This window comes from Ascaphus truei, chromosome 1 (genome assembly GCF_040206685.1).
Source record: "Ascaphus truei isolate aAscTru1 chromosome 1, aAscTru1.hap1, whole genome shotgun sequence".
Classification (NCBI taxonomy): domain Eukaryota; kingdom Metazoa; phylum Chordata; class Amphibia; order Anura; family Ascaphidae; genus Ascaphus; species Ascaphus truei.
The window spans coordinates 127550778-127566434 of record NC_134483.1 but is presented as its reverse complement, the minus strand read 5'-3'; the positions used below and the strand labels follow the sequence as shown (position 1 = coordinate 127566434).

The 15657-nt window shown below is 39.7% G+C and overlaps 1 protein-coding gene across 3 annotated transcripts in view; it reads right to left on the bottom strand.

Moving 5' to 3' along the window:
* The window catches only part of ABCA1 (ATP binding cassette subfamily A member 1), a 110088-nt gene that overhangs the window by 26393 nt on the left and 68038 nt on the right, over positions 1 to 15657 (bottom strand). For 2 of the 3 annotated variants that reach the window (XM_075594648.1, XM_075594650.1), the window contains 17 exons: positions 14522 to 14727; positions 13942 to 14118; positions 12603 to 12825; positions 11720 to 11941; positions 11120 to 11324; positions 9962 to 10075; positions 9308 to 9479; positions 8363 to 8494; positions 6789 to 6928; positions 6056 to 6193; positions 5270 to 5490; positions 4790 to 4930; positions 4084 to 4156; positions 2427 to 2629; positions 1847 to 1895; positions 901 to 1014; positions 228 to 376 (listed from right to left, as the gene is read on the bottom strand). In XM_075594648.1, coding sequence (XP_075450763.1) covers positions 228 to 376; positions 901 to 1014; positions 1847 to 1895; positions 2427 to 2629; positions 4084 to 4156; positions 4790 to 4930; positions 5270 to 5490; positions 6056 to 6193; positions 6789 to 6928; positions 8363 to 8494; positions 9308 to 9479; positions 9962 to 10075; positions 11120 to 11324; positions 11720 to 11941; positions 12603 to 12825; positions 13942 to 14118; positions 14522 to 14727 — 2679 coding nt within the window. The remainder of the gene's footprint in view (positions 1 to 227; positions 377 to 900; positions 1015 to 1846; positions 1896 to 2426; positions 2630 to 4083; positions 4157 to 4789; positions 4931 to 5269; positions 5491 to 6055; positions 6194 to 6788; positions 6929 to 8362; positions 8495 to 9307; positions 9480 to 9961; positions 10076 to 11119; positions 11325 to 11719; positions 11942 to 12602; positions 12826 to 13941; positions 14119 to 14521; positions 14728 to 15657) is intronic. The other variant, XM_075594649.1, reaches the window with a different exon arrangement.

Below are 15657 nucleotides of genomic sequence, written 5' to 3'. Positions count from 1 at the left end.
GGGCCTGTGGTCATGTTTGTAGTTTGTTTTAGTTTTATTAAAGAAAATATAAACTCTTGTTGCTTGGGAACCTGGGGATCTAGAGATCACCTCCGAGGGATCCCCCAGCTAAGGTAAGGTAAAAAAAATAAATAATAATTTTGGGCTGGATTGCTGCTTTAAATTGTTAGAGGTGTTGCTTGTGTTGCTGTAATGAAGGAACTTTGCCAAATGTAGCTTTCTCTCACCTGAGCAAAGAAGCCCTTCCTGCTGCGCTTGGCATAAAGTAGCCTCTTCCAGAGCAGAGCGGTGAACTGCTGTCTCATTAGATGCCAGCCTTTCATCTGGTATGAACCTTTGCCGTCCACCCCACTGAGAAAATCTGTCTCCCGTGACTCTGCAGGTAGGAAACAACACATAGAAATGTATACATACGATACAGCATGAAGGGTCCACAGCTATGAAGGAAGCAAGTAGAGTAACATCGACAGGTTCCTCTGAGTAGTGGCACAAGCCCGTGACATGGCTTTTTTAAGGACACCTTTACTAAATGGTGCTAAACCTCAGTGCATCTTAATGAGGCAGTCCCACTTAGCTCACAAGAAAATAAAAACATTTGTAAACAAATTGGCTTCCATAAATAAACGTAATCATGTCTAAAGCAAACCATGTTTTGGTTTCTTACAGTAGGTAATGAATTAAACTCTTAATTTCAACAGGGACTGAAAAGTATCTCCTCTTCCTGTGATATTATTTTGTGGTGGTGGTGACAATCATTATGTTAATCAACACCAACATGATCTGTTATTAGCAGGATACTATTACTGTATTGGACTTTTGAGGTTGGGTGACAAAATTACAGAATAGTTTCCCTCCAATACTCCTATGTCAATTATATCTCGGTTTCATGGCTAGAAATACCTGGATCCATGTCAGAATCGTTGGTATCAAAAGCATCGTCTTCTGTGAAAGGTCGTAGACAGCTCTGATGATCTCCAAATGCATATCTCTTCCTTCTAGCAGGCAGTGTCCCATCTGTAGACAAGAAGGTCGATAATGTTATTTGGTGGTGTACTACAGTATGTAGCACGGTACTATTATTATCATTTATTTGTATATCGCCAACATATTTTGCAGCACGGTACATTCGGGGTACAGAGTGACATCAATTACATAAACCGAATGGCATACAAGAAAGAACAAATATGCACAAACAGATACAGAAGGTAATGATGGTCGTGCGCATGAGAGCTCACATTCTAGAGGAAATAAGGGGCAACGTTGAAACAAAAGGTAAAACGACTGTGCATTGTAAGGGTGAAGTGTGCCTCAGGATGCAGTGTGGTCCTGCTACACAGCTGGATCTGTTCAGGTTTGGGGTGTGTGGATGATAGGGTGTATTTGATAGCATGGAGTTTGGTCCAGCCGCACAGCTGGCATCAAATAAGGTTGGTTGGTGGATGTTAGGAGTATGCCAGATAGGCTTCCTTAAAAAGGTGAGTTTACAGGGAGTTTGTAAACGTCTGAAGGCTGGGGGGGAGTCTGATGGTGCGTGGTAGGGAATTCCACACAAAGGAGGAAGCACGGGAGAAGTCTTGTAGGAGGAGAGGTGGATGATGTGGGCAGAACGTAGGGGGCATTTAGGGATATATTTGGGGATGAGGACTGAGATGTAAGAGTGGGCAGCACAGTACTATATTTTAGAACAAACATTAACTGTCACCATATTTAACAGATTCACTGGGATATCACAAAACATCCATTACAGACATGTACAGCACCTCTTCACTGATGAGAAAAAGCTGATAAAATAAAGTATTAGAAGAATAGAGAGCTGGGCTATAGCTCAACATTAGAATGAAGTTACCTGAGGTTTCAGCATCCACTCCAGTATCATCAGCCACTTTCAGGAATATCTGAAGAATACACATTTAAAAGGAATATATTACATTTGTGCTGCATGATTAAAACATGATATATCGCTTTAGTTTTGAACAATTATTCTATCCTAACCCCGGCACAAAGTGTTAGTAATCCCAGTGTTTGGGCTGCTGAATTTCCCAGTCATATGATCCTCAATATCCACATAAAACACTGCAATGCTCAGGTCCCCTATCTTTCATTACAACTGCCAACTAAAGTGCATCCCTTCCACACTTTGCCTTTTTTTCCAATGGCCATTAATGGCATTTGGTATTCTATTTCGAGTAATAAGATTATATTTTTTAATGTCAGTGAACTCATGATTTTTTTTTTATTGTGCACCACTTTATAACTAGAATGAACCTCAGTGTCGCTAAGGGTCTAAAATCATCTGTGCATTTCCTCATATCTTGAGGTGCATCCTTCCAGCTGCAATGTGCATTAAAAACCACAGCAGTCACAAATAATAGCCTGACTGTCATAAATAGTAGCTGCCTTGATATGATGCACACATTTTGCCGTACCTCTTCAAGTGTGGTGTCCGAAATGCCATAGCTGGAAATGCCTAGGTCAGAGAGACGGTCATCTATCTCATGGAACAACTCCACAAAGGCTCCTTCTTTGGCAGCTTCATAGGGCAACACATATGTCAACTCATGCCCGATGTCCTCTACGAACCGAGCCTCGGGTACGTGCTTGTTGATGAGGTTTGAAATGGCAGAGACATCTGTGAAGCCCACCAACACCAAAAGCCTATCGTCAAAATCCTGCTTTCAATAATTTATAGGGTTTATGTGTGCACCATCTGAATTATACAACCATGCAAAGTGTTTTAATACGATATACACAGCAACGGCTATACTGTACCATGTATAAAGCCTGGCAAGCAAGTAACATAAGGGTTCACATTAATACTACCGGATAACATGACATTAGAGCAGCATACATTGCCCTTATAAGGAGATTCCTTTCACCCATTGTTGATTGGCCTCTTAAACCAGTAGGATATTATTTCCATATTATAATGCCTCTAAGATAATGGGGTAAAAATGCTACTGTATTTACATAGTTGGCACAAAATAAATAACACATATGTACATACAGTACATACATAATAAACTAATGTATGTTCCTGCCAGCCATATCACAACAAACTAGTACCTATCTGTCTCCCTGTTGAAAGATGAAAGCCAACAAACTTCATAGGCCCAGATCCACCGAGCTCTGTTATTGACTTAACAAGGCTTTAACTTAAGTAAACGCATCGTTACGTGCTAACGTGTATCTTCAAAGCTCACTAACACAGTGCTAAATGCTGCTTTCAGCCGGAATGGACTTCGCGTTAACTATATCGGACATTAGTGCTAATGTTATGCAAAAGAGGTGTTCTATCTAACATTGTCTATCTACAGAGCTCCGATATAAATAACGCTGGGCTTTAACAAGACGCTATTTTAAAGAGTCCCAATATATATATATGTGCACACAAGCACACACGTTCACCCAACAACTAGACATCTCACGGAGAGACACATGTGGACCAAAAGGAGAGCATATGAAATACAGTACCTGGGAGATATGCTAATTTAACTCATTTTAATATACTTTGCATATCCATACTCGCATACTGTAAATCTCCGGTGTCTTACTTTTTGTGCAAAGGTGTCTGGCCACGTGTTTTGTAAAGGTCTATTTGTGTGTGTGTGTATATATATATATATATATATATATATATATATATATATATATATATATATATATATATATATATATATATATGCAGTGTATATATATATATATATATATATATATATATATATATGCAGTGTATATATATATATATATATATATATATATATACAGTGTATATATATATATATATATATATAAATTGGTATCTCTCTCGTAAGCCTATGCTAATGAGATCAATGGCCATTGTTTTTGCATATAATTAGCTTGATGGACTCTCGTTAACCTCAGGGAGCTTAACGTCCGTTACTGATTTTGATAATAGTCATTAACTGACCTTTGTGGATCTTGCCCACACTGTTTAATCCAGATAGATATCTTACAGTGAAACTGCTGCTATACTGATCTTTTCGTTCTTACTCAATATTAATCCATATGCGGCAATATTGCATACACTTGTGTGGTGGGAACAATTTGACTCTGCTCTTTTACCTATTGTCAAGGTGTCACTTTCGTGGTCGCTGCCCAGGCCAGCATCTGAGCTGCTCTGAGAAACACTGTCCTCCTAGAATAAAAACACACAAATCATTTAGTATACAAAGACATACATTTGTGTAGGGCACTATTTGATGTAGGTTGTGATACCTTTTAGAGGACCAACACTAGATTTCATCATAGACCTAATTATTTTCAACTATGATACTGCCGCTAAAAGGTATATTAACCTACATCAAATCTACTTTTCTCCAGGACCAATACGGCTACTAGAACTTGGAACTACATGTAGGGCACTATGAATTAGACAGAGTACATCATCAGGAACCAAATTATCACTGTTTTCCATGTCCTTGGCAAAGAGAGAGAAAAAGCGAGCAGCAGGGGTTAAAATAGCTTGCATGGCACAGAAAAAAAGGCAGAAAGTGGAAGAGTTAGTCTCTGAGAGATAACAGCAGGATGAGTAAACGGGGTCCCCCTGTTGACCTGCAAATTCAAGTTTAATAGCCAGCAGACTTATGTCTTACAGCGTGTTAAAAAAAAGTCTTGCACATGATGCTTAAATCAGCTGCCGACCTAGCCTTATCTTTAGGCTCCAGGGCAACAGTGGCGGTGATTATTAAAGTTTACAAATGAATGTCTGATCTGATAGAATTGAGGGTTAGGTTTAGGGTTAGGAAAGGAGCTAGTCAGTAATAATTACCCTATACTTTGCTTCTCTCTTCCGGTCCGATGTATGTTTGTTATGTTTAGTAATCACCGCTTCTGTGGTCCCCGCTCCTGATGGTGCTGCTAGCATCGGGCTCTGCTGCTGTTTGCGAGCAGGAACTGACCTGCTGTTTTCCTGCCCACAAATGACGGGGTACCGTCATCCCAAGCGTTAACTGCAGTAAGGCTGTATAGGCCCTTTATATGGGAGTATTCAATGTTACCCCAACTCCTAAATGCCCTTGTTACCTTAGTTTCACATGGCAAATACTTCTAAAATTATTTTGCATGCATGAACACTGAACAATACAACACACACTCATTCATGGCATAAAAAAAGGCTGTGCACTATAATCTATAAATTATTAGGCATTGTTAATATTTGTCTCTGTGCCAGCCTCAATCTATTCAAGAGGAAGAACATTGGAACAATACTGTGTGTGTATAGGGCATACCATGTATGTGGTGGACATACCTTTTTCAGGTAAGACATGGTGCTGCTGCTGTTCCTGCAGGAGCTCATGGATGAGTCTATGTCCCTTTTGACTAATGTCAGGTAATAGCCAGTCCCCAGTTGGTTCTTCAGGAAGAGAGAGGATCCCACACAGCAGAGCTTGCCATGGGAGATGATAGCAATCCGGTCTCCAAGGATGTCGGCTTCATCCATATGATGTGTAGATAGGATAATTGTCCGTCCTGTGGTGGAAAGATGTTGACGATGAATGAAGACATAACTTTGTAGATACTTCCAGCAGGCGGCAGCACAAAGCACACAATAATCTTGGGAAGCTGAGATACATATTGCATAAAAATATATATCCAGTGCACTATAATCTTATGTTCAAAAGTGGTCATGTACTAAGGTAACGAAATATGAATCAATATGTAATATAATGACCAAGATAGCCAGAACAGGGTTATAAATCACTAAATCAATAGTCACCTGTTTTAGAATTTCATAACATGAACATTACAGCAGTGACGAGGCATCAATAAATAAATCATGTTACTGATGAGACAAAGTGCCTTCTTCCAACTCCTGTGTTCAGGCTCATCAGACTTGGATATCACAAATAGACATTCTACCATCAGTAACCAGCTCTATCCTTGATACTTCTCTGCCTATATAGTTTTAGTAACTTCACCTTATATTTATTTATTAATTTGAAGCAATACACATACATCTAGACACATCGGGGGCTTTTGGTTGGTCTGTGCAAGTGAATTCTGAATATCATCTTTTGTTTGCTAAACCATTCACCTTGTCTGTATTTAAGCAGCAGCTCCCAAATCCCTCTGCGAGAGTACGGGTCAACTCCAGCAGTGGGCTCATCAAGGATGATGACCTTTGATCCTCCCACAAAGGCCAAGGCCACAGATAGCTTCCTCTGCATGCCACCTGTTAAAACCAAACATAACTAGTAAGTTCTCTCACAAATAATGTAAGGCTCCTAACATAAAGTATGACAGTGCTACGTATATATGCTTAACCTCATGTTAGTCTTATGATAGCAGGAATGGCTTGGTCCAGCTGCTTAATTACTTAGAAATATTTGACATGCCATAAAGGGTTTTATTGTGACATGTGTCTCTAATCCACTGAGATCGAGAAATACTGGGGATAAGAGTAACACGGTTATTTACAAATTAGTTATCTAGTAACAACCACAAAATCCCTGCAGCAATTACTGTATGTAAGTATTCCTGACTTCATTGTGAGGGCATTGGCCCTTATTCAATGTGCTATGAAGATGTCTTCTCCATGCTGGAGAGGATTCATCTAATAGAGCTGAACTATTCTCCAGCATGGAAAAGATGTCTTCATAGCATGTTGTATAGAGGCCACTGTGTACTAGCCATGCTAAGACAATGCAAGATGACCAGGAGCATCAACACAATAAAAAATAAGGCACCCTCCACACTCAATTGCAAGGGTGTTCTTGAACCGCAAGTACAGCTAGGATTTATTTGGAGAACCACATTATCTACATTACCTGACAGCTGACTTGTCTTAGTCTTCTTCTTGTGAGGGAGACCAACATCGATGACCATCTGTTCCATCTCTGCTTTCACCTTTTCTTTTGAAAGCCCTTTCAGGCGTGCATAGAACCAGATGTGCTCCTCAACAGTCAGCCTAAATGGAAGCAGTGAGAGGAAAGATGAAAAAGCCTTGCCGCATGCATCAGTCCTGTCCTAGAGACACAGCTACACTTGGCCAGATGGAGGAATATTCGGGAAACAAGCCCAGAGCTTCCATATGTTGACTGGACTGATTCTGACAAACATTCATAAGAAAACAAATCAATACGTATTTTTTACAGTATTAAAGCAGCATTCCACGCTGCTCATTTTTACCTTTTTTATAGCGGTTCATGTAAGGTTAACAAAATATATTTGGGGGGGAACTACTGCTTTAAACCACATTCTTCAAACCTAATATGCTTATTTAACAGGAGGCATATGAGCAGAAATGTCAAATATTTGTTAAATTGATTTCCGTTAACAATAAAAGCCATAAACCCTAGAACTAAATGCTACTTTGCAACCATTGGGATTCTCATTAAATTCAGTGAATAATTCTTAATAGAGGGCATTTGAATTATCCCTCTCCAGCAAACCTATAGGCAGGTAACAAAAGGGTAAAGGATAAAGCCCAATGTATGTTTCATAGGTTAGATTTTTAATTGTTTGTGAACATGACTGAGCAAGCTAGATGAAATCCAGCAAACAGTCTGAGCCAGTGTTGTAACAATATTTCATGTCAGGTAAAAGAATTTCCCCCTGACAAGCATATTATGCCTGCAGGTAAAATATCTGTTCAAATAAATCTTAAATTCATACAGTATACTCTTTGAAAATAAAACCCCTTAACGTACAATATACATTACTGAAAATGTCAAAGGAATCAGTGGACATGGTGGACTTACACTAAATTCTCACCTCCTCCAATAAATCAGATGTCAAACCACTTTCTCACATCTCAATAAAGATTATATTATATTTAGTTATTACCCATGTAATTCAAATGGTATATTTCTGAACATAATGAATTGTCAGCCTAGTGGAATAGAATTGAAAGCATGAAACTTTGTAAGCGTGCTGGGGAACCTCCATTCTTTAGCCTCAGGTCTTTAGCAGTATTAGGCTTGTGAGCATGAGAGAAGGCAAACTCACAGTAATGTCAGTTCTGTATGAATGCATTTTGTCTAAGTGCTGGAAATACTGGAAACTGTGTTTAATCCAAAATGACCTCTCAATTTAGTGCAGCGCTTACAAAAATAAGTGTGGTTAGGAAGTGCTTCATGCAAGGGAGCATTTTACATAAATCAGCTAAAACGGTGGTTCTCACACCTCTCCTCAGAGACCATTGGCCACAACAAGTCTTAGGAAGAACCAATGCATTTGCACATCAAGTTTGTATACGAATAGGGTTTTGGTTGGTTTCTCTAAAAGCCTGGTCTGGCACGAGCCCCTGAGGAGAAGCTTGAAAAGCTACTGATCTAGGAGATGGGTCTACATCTGTTTTCTTTATCCAAGAATGTGTTAAAGGTCAACCCATACTACTCACGCGTCAAAAAGGACATTATGCTGGGGACAAACTCCCAGATTTTGCCTGATGGAGCTGAGTTCAGAGCGGATGTCTTTTCCCATGATGTAGGCTGTACCCATAGTTGGGGGGAACAAGCCAGTTAAGATGGACCTACAAACAAGATGTCAAGAGCAATCAATGGTATTGGATATTTACTTTTCAGCGTTTATTTTCTTAGATCTTCAACAGTAAGAAATAATCTGAATATTCAATTATGAGAGATAAAGGTGGAGAGTATTTATTTTATTTATTTATAAAAAATATTTTACCAGGAAGTAATACATTGAGAGTTACCTCTCATTTTCAGGTATGTCCTGGGCACAGAGTTAAGACAAATAATACATGGTTACAAATACAGTTACATAAGTGAACAGGTATATATTATATAGACATTGCATGATACTGTGCTCATGGAAGAGATAAGGAAGGGAAATTGAGAAGTATATATTTGGAGATGCTGGTTTTCCATTTCTGTTTGACTGGACCAAATGTTGTACCAAAATGTACAAGTTAATCTGATACCCTTAATTACTAAGCTAAATTCATTCACCTGAATGTCTGTGTTTTTATTAAATAACCCTACAGTATATGTAAAGTACAGTAGTAGACAGTCAACTGGAACTGTTTTGCAAAATGTTTTTGAGAACCTGTCACAGGTTTATTTTTATTGTATTTCATAAGAATAATATAATAGTGCAGCCTTTGTATTATCTTGAAAATGTGTGGACTTTCCAAAATAACAAAAAATAAAATGAATACAAACATTACGCTTGGTGTTGTATTTAACTACACACGTCAAATTTGCATTACCGTTAAATCCATTATCTATTTTTCCACCGAATTCCCAAATTTGGTAAAGTATCGCCACATATTACAGATTTTAGAACAGGCTTCTTCTATATCATAATATAAATGTTTCCTTACATTGTGGTGGTTTTCCCAGCTCCGTTATGTCCAAGAAAAGAAGTGATCTGCCCTTCATAGAAGCTCAGCGTGAGACCATCTATGGCCACCTTTTTGCCATCGCGGTAAATCTTCACCAGGTTCTGAATGGAGACCCCTAATTGAAGATGGCTGGGTTCTTCTTCCATGCAGACTGGGGAACAAAACAACAGAGGTGAGATATATTTCAGAGATACTGTATGTTGTTCTACTAAGGGCGATGATAACTCTAGAGAGTGACCCTTTCCTGTTTTCAAATTGCATACAAGTACTGTCTTTTGCGCTATCTTTTTCACACATCAGTTACTTTTCTGCAGTCTGGTCAGCATATTTTTTGGGCATTTTTTATGGCCATTCTGGGGGTTTTTCTCAAGGATTAGCTCAGTCATTATTTTACTGCCTTTAAAGAGTAGGGAATTGGTTCAACTCCCAGGTCAGCTCTCAATGTCCTTGGGTCATTTACATTATCTCCCTGCGCCATAAACATCAAAAGTAGATTGTATCCTCTTTGGTTTGGCCTGTCAGTGTCATGTAAGAGAAACACAACTATTATTATATTCTGATTGAAATATTGAATGAAGACCTCTTGAAAATGAACGCTCTTATTGATATAGTCAGCTGTCAATGCGCACTTACTCTCAGATGTTCCCTTCTGCGCAGAATGAGGGTGACTGCCTTCTTTGGGTTCCTCTCCGCACCAGTAAGACTTTGTGAATGGGAAGTACCACTGTCTGGGAATCCCATACTGACCTAAATAATAGCATAATACAATTCTAGTTTTAAGTCATTACACATATGCAATGCTTTCATTACCTATGCTAGTAAATACAAGAATGAGCTTTTGCTGGCATGTTTCTGGATTCATGAAATAGAAGTATATTGTAAGCACAAATTAGATGGAATGAAAAAACTTTATGGTTACAGTCAAATTGAATAAATGTTTTAACAAACACATTTGTTTCTCACTTTACTGTCATAACGCAGATGTGTGTATGCTTTTCATTCTCAAGTGCTTGGCACAAGGTTATGTTGTGAATTACTAGCTCCTTTAATCCCAAATCTTTAGGTGGTATAGTGCCAATCAGGGCACTATTGTACAGAAACTTACTTTGAGTTCAATGGGAGTTTCTGTGCAATAGTGCCTCATTGCATTTAGTGAATAACCCCCGGTGTCTATTTTTTGCACCCCTGCCCCTTTTCTGTTGCTCAGAAATACTGTAACTCAGGGGTGTGCAAACTGGAGGGTGCAAGATTTTCCAGGGGGTGCAGAGGCCCTGTGTTCTTCCCCAAGGCATTTAAATTAAATGCCGGGGGATCGCGAGAGACATACGCAACTTCCCTTACATTGTCTTCGGCGACACGTTGTCATTTGACGCTGCGGTGTCGTGTCATTTGATGCAGAAGACAAGGTAAGGAGGAGGGCGCGAGAAGGGAGGGAGAGCAGGCAGGGGGGGGGGAGAGCAGGCAGGGGGGCGCAGACTGAAAGGTTTGCGCACCCCTACTGTAACTGACAAGACAGGTGAAATAAGACAAGGGAGGTCCAACTAAATATACTGCCTCTTTATGTCAGCAATAGTTATAAATCAATTATAAACATATATTATATACATCAACTATAAATGATATAGTATCGATTAATACATATTGGTTATTTACTATTGATTAATATGATTACTTTATTATTGACTCATATGTTAAAGTCAAAGATAATTATAAATCAGGATGAACCAGCTGCTATAAAAAGAGCATCTCTTCGGGTTAGTAATGACTTTTTTCTGTATCTCTGAAGGTTACCTGGAAAGACAGATTCAATGTACCAGGTCATGATGCTGTACAAGAACGTGTCGAAAAGCATCATGAAGCATGAGGTGGTGAGGTTATACCCATCTTCTTCTATGGGGCTATCCAAGAGGTTGCCCCACTGCACTCCAACGCCTTGCTCTTCAAAGAGGGCAAAATACTCGCAGCCAAATCCAAAGGCGACTGGGGATAGCAAGCTCTGCAAGGAAAAGGTGTGGAAATCAAAGGATGTTTGTAAGAGGCAAAGTCATATAGCATTTATGGTGGGTGAAATATTGTGTCCGTTTTTATTTTATACAGATGTCATCTATGTATTTCGCAATTGTGCTCCATCTTGTGATATGTGTATACTGTCAAAACTTAACAATGAATCCTAAATAAGCTACTGTATATACTACAGCTCTGTAGTTACAAAGCAATACCATACAGTATGTAAAAGCTGAGTGAATGGGCCAGCAGGTGTCTTATAGCATAGCACTGCTTAATAAATACAGGCCTATATGTCGTGTATTAAATTGAGCTATGTTGTTACAGTATCATGACCAGTTTGCTGGATCAATCTGTGTTTTATTATAAAGAAAAAGAGGTTCTTACAGCAAAAATCTTGAGTGGAAATCCCACATAATCCTGCCAGGCGACACACAGCACATAGGGCAGGTAGAGCGTAAAATAGATGATGCCACCGCAGGCGGCTGCTAAGTTCGCTCGGGAGAATAAAGTGCTGATTAGGAAGCACTGCAAGATGGTCACCACCGCAAAGATAGACAAGAAGACGAAGACCACGCTCGGGTCGCTGTAAGGCAGCAGATTGCCCATCTGATGGAGGCAAGGCAAACAAAGTGTTAGAGTCCATCTGGGATACAGTAAATTAGGGCACAGAGATTCAAAAAATCTTATCCACATATTCTGCAATCAACCTGTGCCTGCTATGCATGGTATTAGAAAGGCCAATGTTACAGTGCTTACTACTTTACTATTGCTTTGCTAACCTCCCGCAAGGCAAATGGTCTCAGAGAGAGAGAGAGACAGACAGACAGAGAGACTGACAGAGACAGACAGACAGAGACGAGAGAGAGAGAGAGACAGAGAGACAGAGAGAGAGATTTACTTACATATATATATTTCTTTTTTTTGTTAACAGAGACAACAACTACAAAGAAGGCAAACGACTCCCTCCTAAATTAATCGATTATTCTGGATACTTTTGACTCTGCTGTGAACTATGGTTGAGTCTGAACTACATACAGTATAGCCTGCAAGTACACAATTTATTTGTGTCGCAAAAAGGACACTATTCTATAGGTTCTCCAGAAGTGTGCTTGTGTGTCGTTTTACATGCCTTTTAACAAGGTGAAGTGCATACATACAGCTCTAAGCTGTGTGTGAGACAAAGAGCAGGCATAAGGTATTTTTCAGATGTGTTTAAATAGGAAAGAAAAAGCTATACAAAATGAAAGCCTAGGTTCCAATATATCACCTTCAGGATCAACACCAAGAGTGCGGCACTCATGAGAAGCGGGATGAGACTGCTGATAAACCAACTCAGCCAAAGAATGCCGTTGTCCAGTCCCATAATCCTCATGGTCTCTCTCAGACGAGCCTCTTTCTCATACACGATTCCTTTGATGATAACAGCTACCGAATAGATCCACGCCAGAGTCATAAACAAGGGCAGTGACCGGCTCATGACCCGCAGAAATCTAAACCACAGGAGAAAAGCCAAAATAAAACTCGGATATTATAAGATCTTTGTAGTCGAAAGCGGATACAACGAAAGGTGTCACAACTTGAAAACATTTGCCACTGAAACTGTGCCCTCTAATAGTTTGTTATACACTGTAAGGAGCAGACATTACTTCCATCCATTTACAATGCGGCATATCCAGGTCATCTGCAATAACTGACCAAAGTTTTAGGCCATGTGGCCTCCTATTAATATCCAAGAAAACAATGTCCGTGTGCAAAAAAGGAGATAGATCTGATGTTGAATGAGGCAGAGAGTAGTCAGGTTTATTACTAGGAGTGTAGACCTGTATGCTAGACACAGTGGGACTATTCTGAATATTCAGGTGGCATAAACAGCTGGAAATCTGTGCAACATTACTACATTACTGCATCCGGTCTCAGCAAAAAGTTCCCACACTGTCCTGAATCCATATCTAAAATGTATACAATGCAAAAAATGACACAATAAGGGGCAAATTCATCAAGCTCTAGCACGCATTAGCGCACCGGTATCTATTCCTGCTGACTTGAATAGCTGTGAACGCTGGATCAGGTGCTCCAACCCAGGGGTGTGCAAACTTTTCCTCGTGCGCACCCCTGCCTGCTCTCCTCGGCGCCTCGCACCACCCCCCCCCCCATCAAATGATGCAAGGGGTCACACGACGTCACGTTTCCATGGTGACGTGACATCACATGACCCCGTGTCATCATTTGACCCCGGGTTACCATTACGACACGTCACTGGAAGGTAAATGTGTTATGTTATAGAGGTCTCGCGTGGTCCCCCGGCATTTACAGTAATTTAAAATATTATATATAACTGCCGTGCTCCCCCCAAGAAAATCTAGCACGCCCCCCCCCCAGTTTGCGCACCCCTGCACTATCCTGTACTATCACTTGATGAAAATGCCCCACAGTGTGCTATAGTAATATATAAGCTATTATCAAGGATCCTTGTGTGAAGAAGTCTAACCATTTTTATGACGTGTGACATTGGGGTGGCAGTTGCTTACGCACTCAGTATTTGAAGATTTCAATGAAAGAAGATAAGGCAAATGAAAAAAGATTTCAGGAGAAGCCCTTCTACTCACATGTCATCTACATAACAAGGGTAGGGCATCTGCTGCACATAGACTCCAGTCCTCTTCTCCGTCCCAGTCTGCACTCTAATTATAGCCTGTTCCACAACATCCTGAAGGTAAGCAAAGCCTCCCCAGATGTAGCGCAAGTCCTCAAATGGGTCAGCGCGGGGACCGGGGTCCCAGTACCTAAAAAGAAATGAGACACTTATATTTATAATTCGCTGAATTATAACAATTATAGAACATTTATTTCCTATTATAGAGCCTGCCCTGAAGAGTTTCCAATCTAGTTTTGGTGCCTGAGGCACGGGCAGATAAAGTGACTTGCCCAAGGTCACAAGGGGTAGATGACACTAGCCGTAATATTACCACTATGTAATTCCTTGTGTCATTTGAATGCTGCAAATGTCAGTTTTCACATGCTGTGAAACTTACTACAGTAACAATGTATGTCATAAAATAGTCAAAAACAGCTACAGTCATGATTGTCAGACATTTAAATGTGCACTTTATCAGAGGTTCTATTGTTAAGGTACTGGCCACTGAAATGGGATATTGTTCATGTGTAGGAGTGATGCATAACACTCACCCGTCCTTAATCTTGTTTGTTCTCTCCACGTTGTCTATGTCCATCCGGATCTTATACTTGATGTGGTGAGGGATCTCTGTGCCACTTGGGGGCATGTCCATGAAGACAACACCTGCCCATAATTTCTGCTCATCAAGAAGCTCAATGGACTTATTGATGAGATGTTCTTCAGTGGCCATTGGTTCCAACTTGTCCAAGTTGACACACTGGGAAAAAATATGTTTTTATTTGGGATTTAATGTAAGGTGGAGAACTGATCATTAATATGTGACTACTGTAAAGTAACCTCAGATGTCACATTTATGTAACACACACATTTTAACCTAAAAACCACAGTACTGTATATTTTTTTTACCCTTTTGCAGGTGAAGGAGAGAAAGCACAGATGTCGTGACTTGTCTGTGAACTCTTTTCAAATGTATAAATGAGATGTTGGGTATATGCATTCCTCATTTTATGGAAAACAAATATACAATTCCTCAGTTTATGAAATCCATTACCCAGTACCGTGGCACTTAAATGATTTTTGTTTATTGTTTATTTATCGTGGACCCAGGGCCGATACAAAAATATACAGTGTGCATATTTGTACAGTATTATGAAACATTATTGAAACTTGCAAGAGATTTCCACAAAATATCTCAACAAAAAAGATAACTATTGTAATTACATTATATATCTCACACAAGGTTAATTGCAATATGTCACTAAACAATCTATTGCCGTTCTTTGTGAATGTACTTTGGAGACTCTATTTTCCTTTTGTTTACTTTGCCCCTAGACATAACAATACTAAGCATTTAACATATGGTCCCGAGGTTCAGTAAAGTACCCGGTCGCTCCTCCTTCTCTTACCGTGCACCCCAAAACTGGAACAATCTACCGGAGACTCTCACAGCCGCCACCAGTCTAAGTTCTTTCAAAACTAAAACTGTCTAATATTTTAATCTGGTCTGTAACTGTTACATACGCCCGTAATATATTATCTTTACCTGTGCATTCAATGTCTTGTATATAATGTATACCCTGTTCACTTATGCACCTGTATTTGTAACCATGTATTATTTGTCATCTTAACTCTATTCCCAGGACATACTTGAAAACGAGAGGTAACTCTCAATGTATTACTTTCTGGT